General features: G+C 41.9%; 1 protein-coding gene and 1 long non-coding RNA gene across 2 annotated transcripts in view; one reads left to right on the top strand and one right to left on the bottom strand.

The window, feature by feature from the left end:
- Nucleotides 1-7,589: 7,589 nt before the first annotated feature.
- LOC115384172 (uncharacterized) lies at nt 7,590-8,416 on the top strand. The gene is made up of 3 exons (XR_003930837.1): nt 7,590-7,601; nt 7,880-8,053; nt 8,356-8,416. It is a non-coding gene; the product is annotated as an uncharacterized LOC115384172 (long non-coding RNA).
- A 2,764-nt stretch (nt 8,417-11,180) lies between these two features.
- The window catches only part of LOC115384265 (NACHT, LRR and PYD domains-containing protein 12-like), a gene marked incomplete at its 5' end in the record, with an annotated part of 32,096 nt that continues 23,093 nt past the window's right edge, over nt 11,181-20,183 (bottom strand). Inside the window, 2 exons of the mRNA XM_030086596.1 lie at nt 11,181-11,260; nt 18,709-18,855. Coding sequence (XP_029942456.1) covers nt 11,181-11,260; nt 18,709-18,855 — 227 coding nt within the window. The remainder of the gene's footprint in view (nt 11,261-18,708; nt 18,856-20,183) is intronic.

The following is a 20,183-nucleotide window of genomic DNA, read 5'->3' as shown; positions in this document are numbered from 1 at the left end:
GCTGTTGATCTGCTCTCTGACTGCAGATGATTTGTAGAAAATGAAGCTCAGACATTTTTATTACGCAAGATGGATAAAAACTTGTTCTGGTCTGGGTCTGGAGCTCAGCTGGTCTTGATACTCTATGAAATGGAAGTCTCTTGGTCTTGGTCTATGCGGTCTTGACTACAAGTCTAACTGGTGTGTGTGGACATGAGGAGGAGTGTGAATGTTGTGTGTGATGAAGATCCACAACAACAGAACAGCTCATTGATCAGGACTCAGTAATGTGGAGCTGCTCATTTCTCCATCAATACATCTGATTGGTTCCTCCTCATTGATTCTGCTGCTTTCTCTCTTTATTCAGGTTGGAGGACTGCAGTTTGTCAGAGATCAGCTGTTCTTCTGTGGCCTCAGCTCTGAAGTCCAACCCCTCCCTCCAGAAACATCTGGAACATCTGGACCTGAGCAGTAACCCTCTGCAGGATTCAGGAGTTTCTCAGCTGTGTGGTTTTCTGCAGAGTCCACTCTGTGGTCTGCAGACTCTGAGGTCAGACTCCATGTTTGAGTGTGTTTCAGTAAAGTAGTGTTGACACTAAAGGTCAGACATCAGGCTGATCTGAGAGTGATCCACACTGAGGATCTCCAGGAGAAACGGAGCTTCTTCTCCGCTCTTTAGTCCTGTGACTGTGGCAGAGCCGTGTGCAGCTCCACATTTCAAAGCTTGCTAGAAGAAGAAAGGAGCTGCAGTGGATCATTGACTGTGAACCTCTGACACGCTCCATGTTGACCTTCAGCTTTCAAAGCAGCGTAGCGGCTGGGCTCTTCACTCCTCCATGGCAGAACTAAACAGCTGACTGAGCTTCACAGGGTTCCAGTGTGGATTGGAGGATGAAGAGTTGTGAAAGTGTCCAGTCAGTCCAGTGAGGTCTGGATGGGATGTGGTTTCAGAGTTCAGTCAGAGGAGGAGGGGAGTGAACAGGCTGCAGAGCTTCTACCAGACCATGTGGGGGCAGCACTTGTTCTCAGGCTCCTGGCCTTGATTGGGAGCTCGCCATCAGGAATTTGATCTCATTGCAGAACACCTGGCTGCACGGACCAAACTATTCCACTGAGAAAGTTCAAGTCAGCATGAAGCTAAGCTAACGCCAAGCTAACAGCTGAAAGACAAATGACTTCAAAACACATTGACACCATGTTAACACATCAGCATGTTAGCATTAGCATGTCATCACTTTAGCATGTCAGCATTAGTATATCAGCCTATTAGCATGTTTGCGTTAGCACTAGCATTAGTATTTGCATGTCAGCACATCAGCATGTCAGCATATTAGCATGGTAGCATCAGCATGTCTTTGCATTAGTGTGTCAGAGAATCAGCATGTTAGCATCAGAGTGTCAGGATATTAGCATGTTAGCTTAAGCACATCAGGGCATTTGCATGTTAGCATACATTAAGTATGTCAGCATTAGCATATCAGCACATTAGCATAGTGACATGAACATGTGGGCACATTAGAATTTTAGCATTAGTTGGGGAGAGTGGGGTAAGTCGTGCCAATTTTTACTTAAAGTGCCTTTTACACAAGGGGATAACAGGAATGCCTGCAACTAAAATATGTTCATATAGTTCAGGATGTTGTTAATCCCTGGGAGGAATCACTTTGGATCTTAAATAAACTGTGTGAGAAATATAGCTTTGGAAGAAAAAGTGGTTTTGTGGCACAACTTACCCCAAGTTTGGGGTAAGTTGTGCCACTAACTGACGTAAAAAAGATCATTTTAATATCAAAAATGATCATGCTAGATACAAACAAGACAAATTCAATACAAAAGCACTTGTTCAATGCTTATTTAAAGTTTGAACATCATCAAAGGCCAGTTTGCTTCAACAAGGCCCAGAGCCACATGAACACATGCTAAGAACAAAATCAAAAATCCAAAATGAGCACCTGACCAGTGTTGTTTTTAGCAGCCTATTTTGATTCAGTTTTAGTCTTAGTCTTTTGGACGAAATGCTCTTAAGTTTTAGTCACATTTTAGTCATTTCTACACTTCATAGTTTTAGTCCAGTTTTAGTCTTTAAAAAAGCTTTAAAAGGAAAAAGACAAAGGAAATTGTAAACCAAACAAACACAATAAAATATACTTAAATGTCACAAAACCAACAGAACACATTGATGCCTTTTGAATATTAAATAATAAACTGGACTAGTTTGATACTTTGCAAACTCAGTGCGGTGCTGATATGAGCTCTGCAGACAGAATGAGAGGACTAAAGGATTTTGCTGCTACTTTCAAGCTATTTTTATAATGTCCAGACTGATATAAAGGCTGAGATCTTTTATTAAAACTGGTCTGTTATGTTTCTGTTCCTGATTTGAACTGGTCAGAGTAACTGCCTGTTCTTACTTTTGGAGGAGCGATAAAACCAATGTTAAGATGGTTATTCGGAAAATACGACCATTGAAACAACTGAAATAAACAAAATTAATTCCTTGGATTCCCCTGATGGTATGAAACACTTGGAAGTCTTCAAAACTGAAATGACAAACAGAACTTGAGTTTGATCATCTTTGTGCGTATTCCTGACCTGAATTTTCTCTATAAAACAAAAGTGAAAATACATTTCTTCAAAATAAGACAACACCTGAATTATTTAAAAAAAAAAAAAAAAAAAAAAAAAAAAAAAAAAGACAAAGTAAAGATTTATTAGGTACTTGGGGGAAAAAAAACATCTTTACTAATCGATGGTGGGCTCCTATTGCAGTTTCACAGTAAGAACAAACAGTCAAACAGTTGGATCAGATCCTCCGTCTCCACTACCAGGTGCTCTGTTTTATTTTCTGCTGGATTCTGATTAAAGTTCATCCATAAATCACTGTGTTGTTTCCTCCTGCTAAGCCCTGGCGAAAGTTGCTCCACGCCCTCTAGTGGCCGGTGCAGGCAGTGCAGGCTGGCCAAACAGGAAGCAGTTCGTAAATTGCTGATATTTTCAGAGTAAAGCAGCCGATCTGCGTGAACAAGCTGGGAGAATCGCATTTGTTTTAATTTATTTTGAAAGTCAAAATACAGACATTTTCATCTCGTCTCGTTAACGAAAACAACAGATACGTCTCGTCACATTTCCATCTTTAAAGAGATATTTTTTAGCTCGTCACGTCTCGTTTTAGTCACGGAAAAAAGAGGCGTTGATGAAATATTTTCGTCGTCGTCATCGTTAACGAAAACAACACTGCACCTGACTGCATCTGCATCTGAATATCTTCACAGATTGGACCTACTACTGGACGTTCCACTTGTCAGTGCTGCAGTGGAATATGAACTTGTGCTCCCTTCTGGCTCTGTCACCACGCTTTTATGGTGGGGGAAATTTTTTAAGCACATCACCTCGAGGGATGACTCCTTCATCATTCTCTCTAAATGTGAAGATGGACTTTCCATCAACAGGCCTCATAACTTTGCTTCAGAAACTTTGAAAAGTTGGAGCCCTGTCTGTCTTCCTTTTGTATCTGCGTGACATGATGGATTTTGATCTGACATTAAGAATGACTCATAGTTTTAGTGATCAAATGGAAGAATAAGATGTACAACGACAATAAAATACAATAAAGTCATATATAGTAACCAATCATAAGTTGGTCCTTTTGCACAAATTACCCCAGATCCACCATTTTGAAAAAAATGCATCCCCCAGCTGTTCTGAGCTGGAATCATGTTAACTGTATAGACTCATGATGTAGCTTAATAATAAATAATAATAAAACATGTGTGAAATGTTTTCACAGTTCTCTATAATTGTTCAAACACAGCAATCAAAAACCCTTAACCATGGAAATTTTACTTTGGAGGGCAAAAAAATGTTTTTTGAACTTAAATGTGAACTGCATATATTATTTTATATGATGTCCTGTGATGTATGATTTAAAACTTGTTAATAGTTAAAAAGGGGTAGGAATCTCTAAAAAGTTTTTTACTTCTTCCTACTCCTTTTTTTTCGAACTATGCTGTTATGTTGTTGTTGTTTTTTTTCTTTTTCTTTGATTTGCATTTACTTTCTTTTTTATCTTTTTTTCTTTCTTCACTTTATATATGTTCGAAAAAATAAATTCATTCATTCATTCATTCATTCATTCATTCATTCATTCATTCATAAATGTGCTTACCTCTCCCTTTTTTGCAAGATGAGCGGAATGGACGCCTCTTCAAAAATACGTGGTCACATGACCAAACACTACTGTGGTTTTCTAAATAATAGGGGTTGCACTACTTGCCCCTTGGCACTAATTACCCCGCTCTCCCCTATAATAGTACGTTAGCATGTTAGCATGAGCATATCAGGAGAGTAAAGTGTTAGCATTAGCATGTCAGCATATTATGGGATGTCACAAATCACACTGTTGTGTGACTTTGTGTGTGTGTGTGTGTGTGTGTGTGCAAACTCTGTCCTCTAATCTCACTTCTTTCTCTCTTTATTCAGGTTGAGGGGCTGCAGTTTGTCAGAGATCAGCTGTTCTTCTGTGGCCTCAGCTCTGAAGTCCAACCCCTCCCTCCAGAAACATCTGGAACATCTGGACCTGAGCAGGAACCCTCTGCAGGATTCAGGAGTTTCTCAGCTGTGTGGTTTTCTGCAGAGTCCACTCTGTGGTCTGCAGACTCTGAGGTCAGACTCCATGTTTGAGTGTGTTTCAGTAAAGTAGTGTTGACACTAAAGGTCAGACATCAGGCTGATCTGAGAGTGATCCACACTGAGGATCTCCAGGAGAAACGGAGCTTCTTCTCTGCTCTTTAGTCCTGTGACTGTGGCAGAGCCGTGTGCAGCTCCACATTTCAAAGCTTGCTAGAAGAAGAAAGGAGCTGCAGTGGATCATTGACTGTGAACCTCTGACACGCTCCATGTTGACCTTCAGCTTTCAAAGCAGCGTAGCGGCTGGGCTCTTCACTCCTCCATGGCAGAACTAAACAGCTGACTGAGCTTCACAGGGTTCCAGTGTGGATTGGAGGATGAAGAGTTGTGAAAGTGTCCAGTCAGTCCAGTGAGGTCTGGATGGGATGTGGTTTCAGAGTTCAGTCAGAGGAGGAGGAGAGTGAACAGGCTGCAGAGCTTCTACCAGACCATGTGGGGGCAGCACTTGTTCTCAGGCTCCTGGCCTTGATTGGGAGCTCGCCATCAGGAATTTGATCTCATTGCAGAACACCTGGCTGCACGGACCAAACTATTCCACTGAGAAAGTTCAAGTCAGCATGAAGCTAAGCTAACGCCAAGCTAACAGCTGGAAGACAAATGGCTTCAAAACACATTGACACAATGTTAACACATTAGCATGTTAGCATATTAGCATGTTAACGCATTAGCCTGTAGGCATTAGCATGTTAGCATTAGTATGTCAGCATTAGTATATCAGCCTATTAGCATGTCAGCATATCAGCATGTCAGTAGATTAGCATTTTAGCATTAGCATGTCAGCATTCGTATATCAGCCTATTAGCATGTGTGTGTTAGTGTTAGCATTTGCATATCAGCACATTAGCATGTTGGCATTAGCATGTCAGTATATTAGCATTTTAGCATTAGCAGCAAAGTAGCATGTTAGCATTAGCATTTTAGCATTAGTATATTAGCCTATTAGTATGTTTGTGTTAGCATTAGCATATTAGCACATTAGCATGTTAGCATAAGCGTGTCATCATATTAGCATGTGAGTACATTAGCATTTGATCACAATAGCATGTGTGTCAGCACGCAGCATATTAGTATGTTAGCATGTCAGGTTATTGGCATGTTGAAATTAGCTTGTCAGCCAATTAGTAAGCTAGCATATGCATGTCAAAACAACATGTTAGCATTAGCATGTCAGCACATTAGCATGTAGTCATTAGCATGTCAGTACATTAGCATTTCAGCATTAGCATGTCAGCAAATTAGCATGTTAGCATTAGTATATCAGCCTATTAGCATGTTTGCATTAGCATTATCATTATCATATCAGCATATTAGCATGTAGTCATTAGCATGTCAGTACATTAGCACTTTAGCATTAGCATGTCAGCATGTTAACACATTAGCATGTCAGCATTCGTATATCAGCCCATTAGCATGTTTGAGTTAGCATTAGCATCAGCATATCAGCACATGAGCATGCCAGCATATTAGCATGGTAGCATCAGCATGTCTTTGCATTAGTGTGTCAGGGAATCAGCATGTTAGCATCAGAGTGTCAGGATATTAGCATGTTAGCTTAAGCACATCAGGGCATTTGCATGTTAGCATAAGAATGTCAGCACATTAGTATATCAGCATTAGCATGTCAGCATATTAGCATAGTGACATTAACATGTGGGCACATTAGAATTTTAGCATTAGTATATCAGTACATTAGCATGTTAGCATGAGCATATCAGGAGAGACACATGTTAGCATTAGCATGTCAGCATATTAGCATGAGTGTGACAGAACATTACCATAAGACTTTGGTTTATTAGCATAGGCATGTCGGCATATTAGCATGTTTGCATTAACATATAGGAACATTAGCATGTTATGAGTATTTCTGGACATTAGCATGTTAGCATTAGCATGTCAGGACATGAACATGTTGGCACATGTTAGCATATGAGCATGTTAGAATGAGCATGTTGCGACATTACCATGCTATCATTAGCATGTCAGCACATTAGCATGTTAGCATAACTTTGTTACGATATTAGCATGGTTGCATCAGTATGTTGGGAAATTAGCATGGCAGGATTAGCATGTAAACATGTTAGCATAAGCATGTCAGGATATTAGCTTGTTGGCATTAACGTGTCAGCTCATTATGGGATGTCACAAGTCACATTGTTGTTGTGTGACGTGTGTGTGTGTGTGTGTGTGTGTGTGTGTGTGTGTGTGTGTGTGTGTTTGTGTGTGTGTGTGTGTGTTTGTGTGTGTGTGTGTTTGTCTGTGTGTGTGTGTGTTTGTGTGTGTGTGTGTTTGTCTGTGTGTGTGTTTGTGTGTGTGTGTGTGTGTGTGTGTGTGTGTGTTTGTCTGTGTGTGTGTTTGTGTGTGTGTGTGTGTGTGTGTGTGTGTGTGTGTGTGTGTGTGTGTGTGTGTGTGTGTGTGTGTGTGTTTGTCTGTGTGTGTGTGTGTGTGTGTGTGTGTGTGTTCTGGACTGGAGAGTCCAAACTGTAACCTGGAGACTCTGAGGTCAGTTCACTGTCTGAAGGGAGAATCTGTTGGAGGCAAAGGACTGAGAGGAGATCAGGAGGATTCCAGATGTAGTGTGGACAGAGAGTGGACTGAGCTCTGCAGCATGTTGATGAGAGCTCTTCTCCTCCTGGAGGCTTCAGCTGTTTGGACTTTACATTTCTAAACTCTTCCAGTCTGAACCTTCTTCAGCTCTCAGTCACTTCAACATCAAACTCTGTCCTCTAATCTCACTTCTTTCTCTCTTTATTCAGGTTATTTAACTGCAGTTTGTCAGAGATCAGCTGTTCTTCTCTGGCCTCAGCTCTGAAGTCCAACCCCTCCCTCCAGAAACATCTGGAACACCTGGACCTGAGCTGGAACCCTCTGCAGGATTCAGCAGTTTCTCAGCTGTGTGGTTTTCTGCAGAGTCCACTCTGTGGTCTGCAGACTCTGAGGTCAGTTGACTGTCTGTTCCTGTTGTAGAAGGAGAAATGTTTGTCAGCAGCTGTGATCTGAGACTCTGATCCTGCAGTGAGAGAGTGGACTGAGCTCAGCAGCAGCTGACTGCTGTGTGTGGACATGAGGAGGAGTGTGAATGTTGTGTGTGATGAAGATCCACAACAACAGAACAGCTCATTGATCAGGACTCAGTAATGTGGTGCTGCTCATTTCTCCATCAATACATCTGATTGGTTCCTCCTCATTGATTCTGCTGCTTTCTCTCTTTATTCAGGTTGAGGGGCTGCAGTTTGTCAGAGATAAGCTGTTCTTCTCTGGCCTCAGCTCTGAAGTCCAACCCCTCCCTCCTGAAGGAGCTGGACCTGGATTACAACCAGCTGCGGTCTCCAGATGTGCAGCAGCTGGTTGCTCTCCAGCAGAGTCCAGACTGCAGCCTGCAGACTCTGAGGTCAGTAGATGGTTGGAGTGAGTCCATGCTGCTTTCAGCAGGTTTGGACTAAACACAGTCAGTGTGAGAACAAAGATCCAGTGTTTGACTCTCAGTGAGGCTGTGAGAGGAGAACGCTGAGCAGCTTCAGGATTGGACAGCAGAGGACACACAGTCAGCCAATCAGAGGAGCCACAGGCTTGTTGTGTTGGTCTGACAGTGGTGGTCCTTCATGAGCTCTGAGCTGCTGACTGCTGCTCTGAACAGGACTGAAGTCCTCACTGCTTCACACACTCTGACCACCACCTCTCATCTCTCTGCAGGTGGAAGAACTGAGAGCAGAGAGGAGGCTGTGAGTCCTGAAGATCTACTGAGAGCAGAGCTTCTTCCAGCACTGAGTGACAGAGGAAGCAGCAGAAGAGCTGCTGAGTGTCAGTGGTGCAGTGTGAAGAGCTGTGAGAGTCCAGCATGGAACCATGGAGCATCAGTAGATCTTCAGCGTTCAGCCCTGCTGCTCTCCCTCATTTCACCATCCTGAAGGAGATTTATCCAAAGAACCACTCAGAAAACGTTTTCAGATCAACAACATCTGCTGCTTCTGTGAGACTGGTGGAGAAACAACTGTCCAGATGTTCTTCTCATGCTCTCAGATACAATCTGCTTTGATTTTCAAAGTGATTCCAGACTAAATCTCTTCATTTCTGAGTCATGTGACAGAAAACAGGAGAACTTTTGGACTGACTGCAGAAGAAAAATGATGAATTGTTCAGTCATGTAATTCTCTGCTTGGTGAAGTTTTTTATTCCTCTCAGTCACATTTTAAAGTCAATCCTCAACTTTCAATGATTTCTAATTGTTTAGCAGCTCAGTAAAAATGATCAAACTACTAAGACACAGATCTTAGACACAATCTTTGAAACAGTCCAGATTCATTTGTCCTCTTTGTTCATAAAAACTCTATTTTGATCAATATTTAGTGAAGCTGGTTTCTTGTTTCTTCTGTTTTCTTCTCATCTTCTCTGAAGCTTAAACTCCTGATTGAAGTCTTGATGTCAGCTGATAGTCAGAGAACTCTTTTCCTGTTTGAGAGCTTTGTTTCATTGGTTTAGAAGGAAACACAGAGAATTCCCTCCTGACTGGATTGATTTGGGAACATGTTCAATGCTTGTTCTAATAAAGTCTGTTGAACTGTTTCTTGTTCCGTCCTCTTTCCACCACCACGCTGCTCACAGCCTCTGAAAACACAACTTTGAGAAAACTGCTGCCACTGGTCTCCATGGAAACGGGAGGAAACAGCCGCAGTCAGCAGTTCTTTGGCCTCACAGCAGTAAAGAGAGTTTTCCAGTTGTCATCAGGACTCCACAGGTGGAGCAGCAGTGAACCAACAGAGCAGGAAACAGAGTTTCCAGTCAGGCTAGTTTCTCTTTAGTTGATGGTTTATTTGTTGAAAAGCAGAGGATGAAAATGTGGCTCTTCCTGGACTCTCCTGGATCTTCTCTTGGTGGTCTGTCTGCTGCTCTGCTCCTACTTTCTTCCTGATCTGTTTCCTGCTCTGTTGACAGCTGTGTTGACAACATGAGTTCAAACGTTCATGACCACATTCCGGTCACTTTATGCTCGCTTCCTTTCATGTCTGTTCTACCAAAAGTCCAAGTGACTATGAACTGATACATTCTGCGTTGAGGGTAAGTCATATTTTTATTAAGCATGCTTGTGAAATTGAATGAGGTGGTGAGTGGTGGTTTTTACTTATGATTTGATGTGAGTGCTTCCTCTGCTCAGACATTTATTGTTATTCTGATTACAAACTAACACTCAATAAGTTCAGTCCTCTCGACGTAAAAGTTAACAAGTCAAGCAGATGAGCAGAAGAGGTTAAGGTTGAATGTTGTGTGAATTGGACTAACATTTGTGTAAACACTGTAAATGACAATGTATCAGTAATATGAAGTAACTGAGTCTTCCTCTCTACAGCTGCTCAATCTGCGGCCAGAGTTTCTGCTCAGGCCGCCTCTGCTGCCCTGGAATCAGGAGACGGTACAAATAAAGCACTCTACAAAAGCTCAGTGCATATTTTATATTCACAAAGTCAAGATTTACAGTGAAATACTCACATCTGTCCTCTCTCCTCAGCTGTGGCTCCTCTGCAGACCCCTGTCCCTCTTCCACCGGAGCTGAAGGTTCTCCTTCCAGACTCCAGAGACTCCTCTGCTCCAGGTCTGATTGTGGAACACATTTGTTCTTAAATCCTACCACACACTTTCTATGTTGTATGTGTTTATTCTTTGTTTCAGAAACTCTCTCCACCCCTGGTGCTCCTCCTGCAGCCCATTCATCCCACAGCAGAGCCTCTGAGGATCAGACCCCCGAGGTGTGAAATGTTCTTCCAGATGCAGCTCATGAAACTACAGGGGTCAGAAAGAGACATCAGACACTTCAGAAATCAAATGCTTTCCTCATTTAGAGTTTACAACTTAAAACTAATTATAGTTTTTGCTGAAGTATTTATTCTTTTCAGCATCATGGCAGAACACTGCTAGGACATTGTTCTCTGTGTTAGCAGCTGTATTATACTGTGCCAACATGTTTTTTCAGTATAACATGTACAGATAGTGTAGTCTCACATTAACATTAACACTTGCAATCATAACAGTGGTTCGTTAACATCAGAAGTTTTACAATAGTTTTTGTAGTATGTAAAACATATTACCAACATTTTGAGGGTTTACATTTTTACTGTTGGGAACTCTTTATGTTCACAGACAACAAACAACATATTTAATGAATTATTTTTTTCTTTTCATGTAGCCTCTCCATCCATCCAGCCTCCAGTCCAGCCTGCAGCAGCAGTCATCAGGCCTCCTCCTCCTCCTCCTCCTCCTCCTCCTCCTCTTCCTCCTCCTCTGCTCCCTCAGGCAGACCAGGAGCTCAGCCAGTGGAATGTCTCTCACCAGCAGAAGACCTGGATGAAGCTGGAGCTGGAAGCCATGGGACTCTGGCCTGGATCCCGCACTGTCAGCAACCCCATGAGAACCTTCTCCCTGTGGCGCCTCCCTCCTCAGCCCCAGCTCGTTGGCAGCATTGGGGATTTGCCCTCTCCCAAGTATTTTCAGCTCCATCCCTTCTTCATCTGGAAGCCGGAGAGTGACTACCTGATGGCACGGCTGAGGAACCGTTCCCCCTTGCCCTGCTCTGGAGACTGTGCCCAGCCCTGTGTGGTGTCTGCCGCTGTGGGGAGACCTCGGGTGATCGTGAGCCTCATAGGACAGTAGTGGTGTCTTCAGATATTCAACGATTCGTTCAAAGGGGCCTGATTCGACTGCCAATCATACAATCGAAGCATTGCAAAATGTGGTTATGAAACGAGGACCATTCCATTCCAGCTGTATGGGGGTGCTGAATGACTGGTTTTACATAGAATTGCTTGTTTTTTCCAAATAAACATGATATAAATCCTATTTGATATACATGTTAGCCTATCAAATACACTGTGGAAAAATGTACTTAACTTGTAGTTTTATTCAATATTCTATCTATTTAGTGTTTGTGAATGAACCTCCATGGTAAGTGGCACAATCCCATTTTGCGCAGAGCTCCATCACAGAGCAGCATCTCGGTGGTGATTTGGCTTAAAGGGGCTGTATCCTGCTTTTTTAGCCAGTACAAACCCTAGAAATGGCATTAACATGGTAATAGTTTATTTTTGGCGCTAAGGTACAGTAATTTTGTGTGAAATAAAAGATTTTCTGGGGCTAATTCTGAAACCCGGAAGAGAAAACGCTCCGTTTCACTGAAATCCCGCCTCTCCCCCTGTGGACTTTGACTGACAGCTACTTCAGCCAATCAGAGCTTCAAAACAAATACACTGGCTAGCTTTAGCTCTTTAGCTCTAGCTTCTCTACACGCAAAGACACGCGGAAACGTCTTTTCCTGTAAGAAACTCACCAAGCGCAGACTCTTCAGACTCTTGCTCTTGCTTCACTGTTGCTTTCAGATGATGGTTAAAGTTTATATCCATAAGCAGAGTTAGAAAAAAGCAGCAACGCTGATTGCCGAGGGCCTGTGGGAGGGGGGCTCAGGGGAACCGTCTTCTCCGTGTGACGTGACCGTGGAAAACAGAGTGTTTTCACGGGTGCGGGAGGGGCTGCCTCTCTGACCAGCACAAACACCAGGAAAGCTCAAACACGCAGGCACGAAGGACAAAAACGCTTTGGGGGTGTTTTTAGTGAGTACATAACTATATAACAAGGTGAAAACATACAAAAAGTGAATTTTGCATGATACAGCCCCTTTAACTTTAAAAGACTCACATTGTCGGAAAAAAAACTTCAGAACAAGTCAAAGATGATCCAAAAAAAGTCAAATGCAAGTTGTGCTTGCAGCTCCTTTCTTATCGCTCCACAACAACTGACATGGCTTTCCACCTTAAACGGGTAAGTAGTCAGATAATTGGGCTAAGAAAAGATGTTTCTGTCACTCATTTTGAACGCTGACTTTTATTTCCTGTAATTGTAATATTTTAGGTTATATTATTTTTGTGTTTATCTAAAAGGCTGATTCTATTTAATTTAGTGTTGTTGTTTTTTTTTTGTTTTTTTTTGCATGGATGTTGTGATTCGCAACGGACCGACACAGCACAATTAAGCCTATTTCATTTAATTTGAGCAGATAATGTGAAAAATTGTTTATTGTTGTTTAAATTTGAGCTTATCCGCAGAGCTTATAGACATAAATAAATCACATGCTTTAGCCCGTTTGTTAGAAGAGGGTTTGGTTCTGGTCATTTGAACTACGGTACTTCATTTGTTTGATGTTTAGAGTTACCGACACTTTGTTCCAGTCTGTGTTTCAGCTGTGTAGGAAAAAAAATAAATGTTGTTTTACCTGACTGTGCTGTTTTGTTTTGTTTTGTTTTGTTTTTGTTATTATTATTACTGCAACATTCTGCTGTAGCCTGTATTCAGATGATTCTAAAAAAGAAAGAAAGAAAAAAAAAAGATGATAGATTCGACTATCAGTCAACGATCAGCAGGATCGGATGAATCAGATTCGACTATGTAAATTCCTAGTTGGGGACACCTCTATGGGACAGTACGACCTGCTGTCCTCCAGGCTGCTCTGCAAGAGGTGTGGTCAGAGGTGGTACGCTGACAACCCTCTCTGGCTGGAAGATTCACCAACCTGCTGCCAGCACTGCTGACCTATCAGAAGGCCATCTGCAAGTCAGTCCTGGATGAGCTGAGGCGCACTGGGAAGTCCCCCACAGACATGGCCGACCAGGTGACAGAGATGCTCCACCAACCTGGCCGATCTCCTCTGCTGCCAGAATGTGATGGCTGGTGAGGCAGGGTCTTACGGGCAGAGAACCATCACCCAGTTTCCGCGGCAGGGAAGCACTCTGGAGCCGGTACAGTGATTCTGATGGCTGGAATGGGGGGGGGTCTGTGTCCTCCCACTACCTCACTGACTGCCTCCTGCATGAGTTCCAGCACCGGAAGGACACTATTCAGAGACTGCTGCTATAACCCGAAGGAATTCGTAGAGATCAAACCAATGCTCATGCATTCATCTCATCGAGATCTAAAAATCACAGATTGACACCCCTGACCTAAATCCAACAGGAAGTCCGTGATTTCCCTTTCCATGAAAAATTTGGCTCAAAATCACTGCTCCGGTTCATGTTAAGTGTAGTAACCAATAGTCACCACACGATGGAGATTACTGTTTGTGAGCAGCATTATCGCTTGTTCAAACACCACTTCTAGAAAGTAAAATCTTCATCAAAATCACTCCTGAGGAAAACATTATCTTGTCTGGGAACGCCACTTAAAGAATCCTCTGTCTGCCTACATGAGCGATCTCCTCACGGCTGCATGTTCACCTGTCAAGCTGTGAGCAGGTCATGAGGTCATATTAACCAATTCTACCATGTAGATTGAACGGTCTTTTCACGATGTCTGCACAAATCTCAAACTGGGAAAAATGAACCCCTCACCAGACTGTACACATCACACTGAACAGGACACATGCTTTCACATTCTAAATTAAAGCTGTCATCTTTCTTTCTTTAGACTTGAAAATGTGGAGAGTCATTTTGAATTTAACTGTGAGCAGCTGTGGCTCAGTTGACAGAGTGGTCATCTCACGATCAGCAGGGTGTTGGTTTAACTTCCGTCTTGTCCAGCCCCAAAGTTTAAGTGTCCTTGAGCAAGACGCTGAGCTCCAAGCTGCTCCCAGTGGATGGATTGAGCTCCTTGCATGGCAGACACATCCACTGGTGTGTGAATGTGATCAACTGTGTGAAGCGCTTTGGCTCTGCTGAAGCAGTGTAGAAAGCATTATAAAAGCGTTGTCCGTGGGCTTTATGGGGATTCTATTGTTACTCTCCATCAGTGGTTCCCTACTCTGTCTCAGGGAATGTTGAGAACTTTTGTTCTACAAGGTTTGTCAGCATTTTTCATTGATATAGATTAAGATACATACATACAGCACTTCATACACACTGAGAAATAGTTCTCACCTCAGTAATGCCTCCATAGATGTGAATGTTGCGTCACTTCCTCTGTTCCTGGTCACACGTTCATGTTGTTTGATCCATCGGAACCAAAACATCCCAGTTCAGACTGTGACTGGGATTCAGCAGCTCTGATGATGTTTCTGAACACCAGACCTGGTCCTGCAGAGCAGCTTCAGCCTGTTCCATCTCTCCCAGGTCCAGAACTGAAGTCAGCTCCACTCTTCCAGTGAAGAAGCTTGTTAGCTTGAACTCGTCCTGCTGCACGTCTGCAGTCATGTAGACTCATTCTAGACTCAGTCATGTCCTCTTGAAAAGATTGAAAAATGATCTGTCTAAAGTTGCACAAATAGTATCTGATAGAGATTGGGCAACAAGACTTCCTCTTTCACTGTTGTGGAGTGACGTCCAGTCTGGAAGAGACGCAGTGTGCTGCTCTTCATACTTATTTAATTAAAATGATCTGTTTCAACATTCATCACAGTCAGGATACCGTCAAGACTGGTTCTTTAAGAAATCTATACTGAAAATAAGAATGATAAGTTTTCACTAATGTAGACTGTAGACTGGCAGACAGCATGCGGTGTGGCTTTAAATCAAGTGCTTCAGAAACAGCATGTTCTATCATGACACACAATATGAGACCAATTCAGAGAATTCATGGTGGAGCCGCTTCATCTCACAGCAGGGCTTTTTCTGCTTCTGTCCAGTAGGCAAACACTGTTTCATGGCTCAGATGAGGATTAAAGAGAAAAAATAAAATACATAGTCTAAAGGGCAGACTCGGGGAAAAAACATGAATAATTTAACATCTTCAACACACAAAGGTCATTTGAACCAGACAACAACTGTCAACCACCATCAACATGAAGATGCCACAGTCGGTGCCATATGGCTGTCCTGGAAAACCCTGTAATGTCCAAGAAAGTAGTTACTTAAGTCATTTTGACACAGCAATGGTGGAGAAAAAAACTTCCAATCAGAAGGACATGTTCCATCAGATGGCACATAACCAGTTGTGCAAAAATACTAAACTCATTTACTTCAGCAGAAGAACTACACTGTGAGCAGACTCCACTGAAAGAAAACGTCCAGAATGAAAAACTGAGGAGCAAATGTGAAAAACTAGATACTTCTGTACTTCAGCTTTTAACGAAATACTTTATTTCCAGTAAAATAACACTGTCCTTTACAGTATTTTACCACAACTTGTTGAAGTTGTACTATTTTGAACGACGTTATAAACTACAGCAAAGCATCATGTTGAACCAAGTGTGACTAAAACCTTCATGAACTGAGAAGAGAAGAGAACTTAACGCTGTCCGTGGTGCTGAAGTCTTAACTCACTACAGTTACCAGGTACATCAGACTTCAGCCTCTTCACCTGAATTTGTCCCTTGAAGGGCAATTTAGTTTGCAGCAGATCACATGAAAGTCATATTTAAAAAGACAAATACTGTGTGAAAAAGAGATGTGCACACATATTTTTATTGTGAGCAAATGTACTGTCCATGGTACTGAAGAATCAATTAGCAGGCACACTGTGTGAAAGACCAGGGCATAAATGGATACACACACTTACACACACATCAACACACAGATCCATGTACCGCCACTTCACTTTTGGCTACCTGTTGATTTTGAGTGTTGGGGACTTTTTTTGTGACACAGAGCCAAAGATGAGGATTGAAGATGCTGATGTTGCACAAGGTTTTATCTTCGGACTGCAAAGGATACAGATAAATCAGCTGACTGAGAGCAAGGCTGACACTCTCTCCGAACTCCAGCCTTCTCCACCATGGCTTCACTCAACCCAGTTTATCGATGATAGCCTCCAGAATAACATCTGTTGGTCTACAGATGTGAGTCCTCTCAACTCGAGGCAAGGCAGCGTGTCCTCCTCACAGTGTCCCATGGAACTTTAAGTGAAAATATTATAAAAATATTGGTTTTCCATCTGGACCTGGTCCAAAATTCTCTTGACATGAAAGCATACAGTCAAAGGTTTCACAATTCACAAGGCTTCACAAAACTTACACAACTCCAAACAGCTTGACAACATGATAATATACATGCATGGAAGGATTAAATGTCAGTGACTAAATGTACAGAACAAAACAACATATTTTCACAGCTGCATGTTATCCCTCAACTATCCTCTGCCTTGTTTGTCCCTCCTGGGTTTCTGTAACCCCCCCCCCCCCCCCCCCCCCCCCCACAGTCCTGATTCACACAGCTGAGTACAGGAAAACCTTTTCATAGAAAAAAAACAATGAAATAATGAGAAATAAAAAATAAACCTCTGAGACAAAATTCAAAAACACTCAACAAAACGACAATAAATGTAAATTGAAAGCAATAATTATTATAATACATTTCAAACTCTGTTACACTTACAGAAAAGTTCAAGTAAGCTGATTACTGAAGCACTGAAACAGGCACTGGCATTTCTGGCAATTCATGTTATAAAATCACAAAACTCATTGATTGTGCAGTGGTGGGTGAAAAGTAAAGGTATTTATTAGGGATGTCCTAATCCTGATCCCAGCATTGGTCACTCCAATACTGGCCTATTTTGCTGAACTCCTACTTGCCAAATACTCGCCCATGACAGCACCTGATACCTGCAACACAGCAACCAGCGTGAAGCAGCTGTTGCAGCGTGACGCTTCCACATGTGGTCGATGTGGAAGAGGGGAGAGCTGGAGCAAGAGCTGGAGCAAGTGGATCTGGTGTTTGTTTAGAGCAGGGGTGGGGAACCCTGGTCCTGGAGGGCCGCAGCCCTGCATGTTTTCCATGTCTCCCTGCTTCAACACAGCTGATTGCAATGAGGCTCGTTATCTGGCTTTCTGCTGGACTTGGCCATGAATCTTGATTCGATTCAGGTGTGTTGAAGCAGGGAGACATGGAAAACATGCAGGTTTGCGGCCCTCCAGGACCAGGGTTCCCCACCCCTGGTTTAGAGGATTAAATAATGTCAGGAGTTTTCCCAATGCGTCGACTGGCTGCATGTCGGTGTGTTTTCCTTTTCCACGCTGCTGTTCAGCGGGTTTCACAGCCGTCTGACTTTTTAAAATCTTCTTTCAGGCCAGCAGCGTGTGGGGAGGACAATAAGACTGGTTTGTTTTGATTAACACCCCAACAGTCCTGTCAGTCACACAGACAGCGTGTGTGGAGGAGGGGGTGTGTCGCATGTGCGTCTGTATGCTACCTGTGTGTGTGTGTGTGTGTGTGTGTGTGGTGAGGAGCATCATCCAAAAATGTTTACCAGGCAACCTTACATCGTAGTTGAGGGGTAATGTATTGGTATTTCTTTCAAGCACATCACTTGTGAACTTTCCAAAATCATCATTAAAATGCATTTCTGTATTTCCTTTTAAAAGGTGAAGATATCAGCTGTTCTGGTGCTTCAGAAGTTGAGCCCAGTACTAGAGCATCTACCATGTGTCAGTATGACCAACAGGCTATGACTAATGATCAGTGTTATTAAAGGACAATTTAGTTCAAACAATAGTAGCTGTTGGATTTCATATTTATTATTCCCTGTTGCCTGAAGTATTTGGGCAGAGCATATTGACTGACAACATAAGCTGGTATCTAAATAGTTTGTTTCTCACTTGAACATAACACCAGGGCATTATTTCAGGAGTGGTCTTGTGGAAATATTTGATTGATTTTATGCTATCAGCTCATGCATAGATCACCCAGGCTAAACTTGAAATCTGTGGCAGTGATGTCATGTTTGTTAAGGGAACATGTGCTAAAAAAAAAAAAAAAAATCATTTTAATTTGTTGTATATTAATTACTGAAATCGTTACTTAATATCTTCTAGGACTCAAATATCAGTACTCATACTTGTAATCAGTCAGCAAAAAAGTGGTATCAGGACATCCTAAGCATTTACTACAGATCTCTCACAAAACACTCTTTTCTGTCAGACTTGATGACAGTCTTTCAGAAATGTATTTCCAGTTGTTCACTCTCAACACAAGCCCTGAGATGCTTTGTCTTTTTAGGGTAGTTTCAGATCGGCAGACAAATATGGATCTAATTGACAAAAAACATCAATCAATATTTTACAAGCTGAGTGTCCCTTCTTCAACATCATGTCAATCAGTTCCTCTGATATGTCTCTGTCTTGCTGTTTGGCTTGGATCTGACCTTTTTCGTTGTAGTTTATGACCCCCCTTTGCAGAAGGATGTCCAGCAGATCCTTCACTACAGAGCTGGACACTCTGTCAATGAAGCCTTTCCGTATGGAGAACAGCTTCTTTTCCACTGATGCCACATCTGGTATTCCTGAATCATCTGGGGGATGAGCCAGAAAATGTTTTCCATTCAGTAATCTTCACTTTGATAAAAGCAGACCGAGAGATTGATTTCACTGACAGAAACTTTGCTCTTTGTATCAATGGAGAAGCTGCTGGATTGGGAAACTGTTTCAAACATGCTCATCTTCTTTACAAATATGAATAAAAAGCTATTTCTGGAAATAGGTTATTTGATTTGTTCAGTGAGTAATGTCAACATTTTGATAAAGTCATAAATCAATCAACAAAGCCATAAATCAATAGTTTATTTTTAAAAGGAGAGTACATTCAAATGAAAATATTCTTTCATTTATTTTCCTGACCGCTTGTCCTTCTCATGCTGGGCTGGAGCCAATGCCAGCTTCATATGGGCGAGGACGAGGGCGGGGTACAGCCTGGACAGTTCACCAGTCGGTCTCAGGGCCGACACACACAGACAAACAACCAGACACTCTCACATTCACACCTCGGGGCAATTTAGAATCCCCAGTTAACCTGACATTAGGGGTGGGCGATGTGGCAAAAATGTCATAACAATTTTTTAAAATCAATATCACGATCACGATTTTGTCTCGATTCTTTTTTATATTGATTTTTCTAGACTAATTTGTAAGTTTGACCATTTTTTCCCCCAATGTTAAACATATAAAACATATAAAATGTATTTAAACATGTAAAACCCGAAAAGAAAAAAAAGACAATTTAAGCTAATGAGATTGGCTTTAATTTAAATAGTACAGTTTTTTTTTAATCAAAATGTGTAATGAACACAAACATAAAAAGTGATGAACAGCAATATAGTGCACTTTCGTAACACAAAAACTAAACACACCAAATAGATTATTAAAAAGGGTCAATAAAAATGCAAAGTTATCTGGTTATCTCTTAAAGGGCAACAGTTTAGAACAAAAACAATTTAACTTTAATATCTATAACCTGAGTGAATAATACAGCTGCTTGAGAATAATTCATTGTTCAGAGATCTAAGCTTTTATCTCCTTTTAAAATGAGGTAAAAGATAATGAACAATACAGTACACTTTTGTAACACAAAAAACTAAACATCAAATAGCAGTTTTAATGGGATACAGTTTTAATAGTTGCGCTATATGACCACTAGAGGGCTCTGTCTCCCTTGAAATACAGCCCCTCATAATCCCATTAAATCAAAGACGTTCCACTAGTCATTAGACTAAAGGGCCGTTTCAGCTGTTAACTTGATGGTATGTTCACTAAGTGTCTTTTCACATTTCTGTGATTTGTTGTATATAAAATCCCTCATGCTAGCTTGTGAACTGCTAGCGGTAGCTCGCTAGCTAGCGTTAGC

The sequence above is a fragment of the Salarias fasciatus genome (genome assembly GCF_902148845.1).
Source record: "Salarias fasciatus chromosome 23 unlocalized genomic scaffold, fSalaFa1.1 super_scaffold_20, whole genome shotgun sequence".
Taxonomy (NCBI): Eukaryota; Metazoa; Chordata; class Actinopteri; order Blenniiformes; family Blenniidae; genus Salarias; species Salarias fasciatus.
This window is presented reverse-complemented; position numbering and strand designations above follow the sequence as displayed.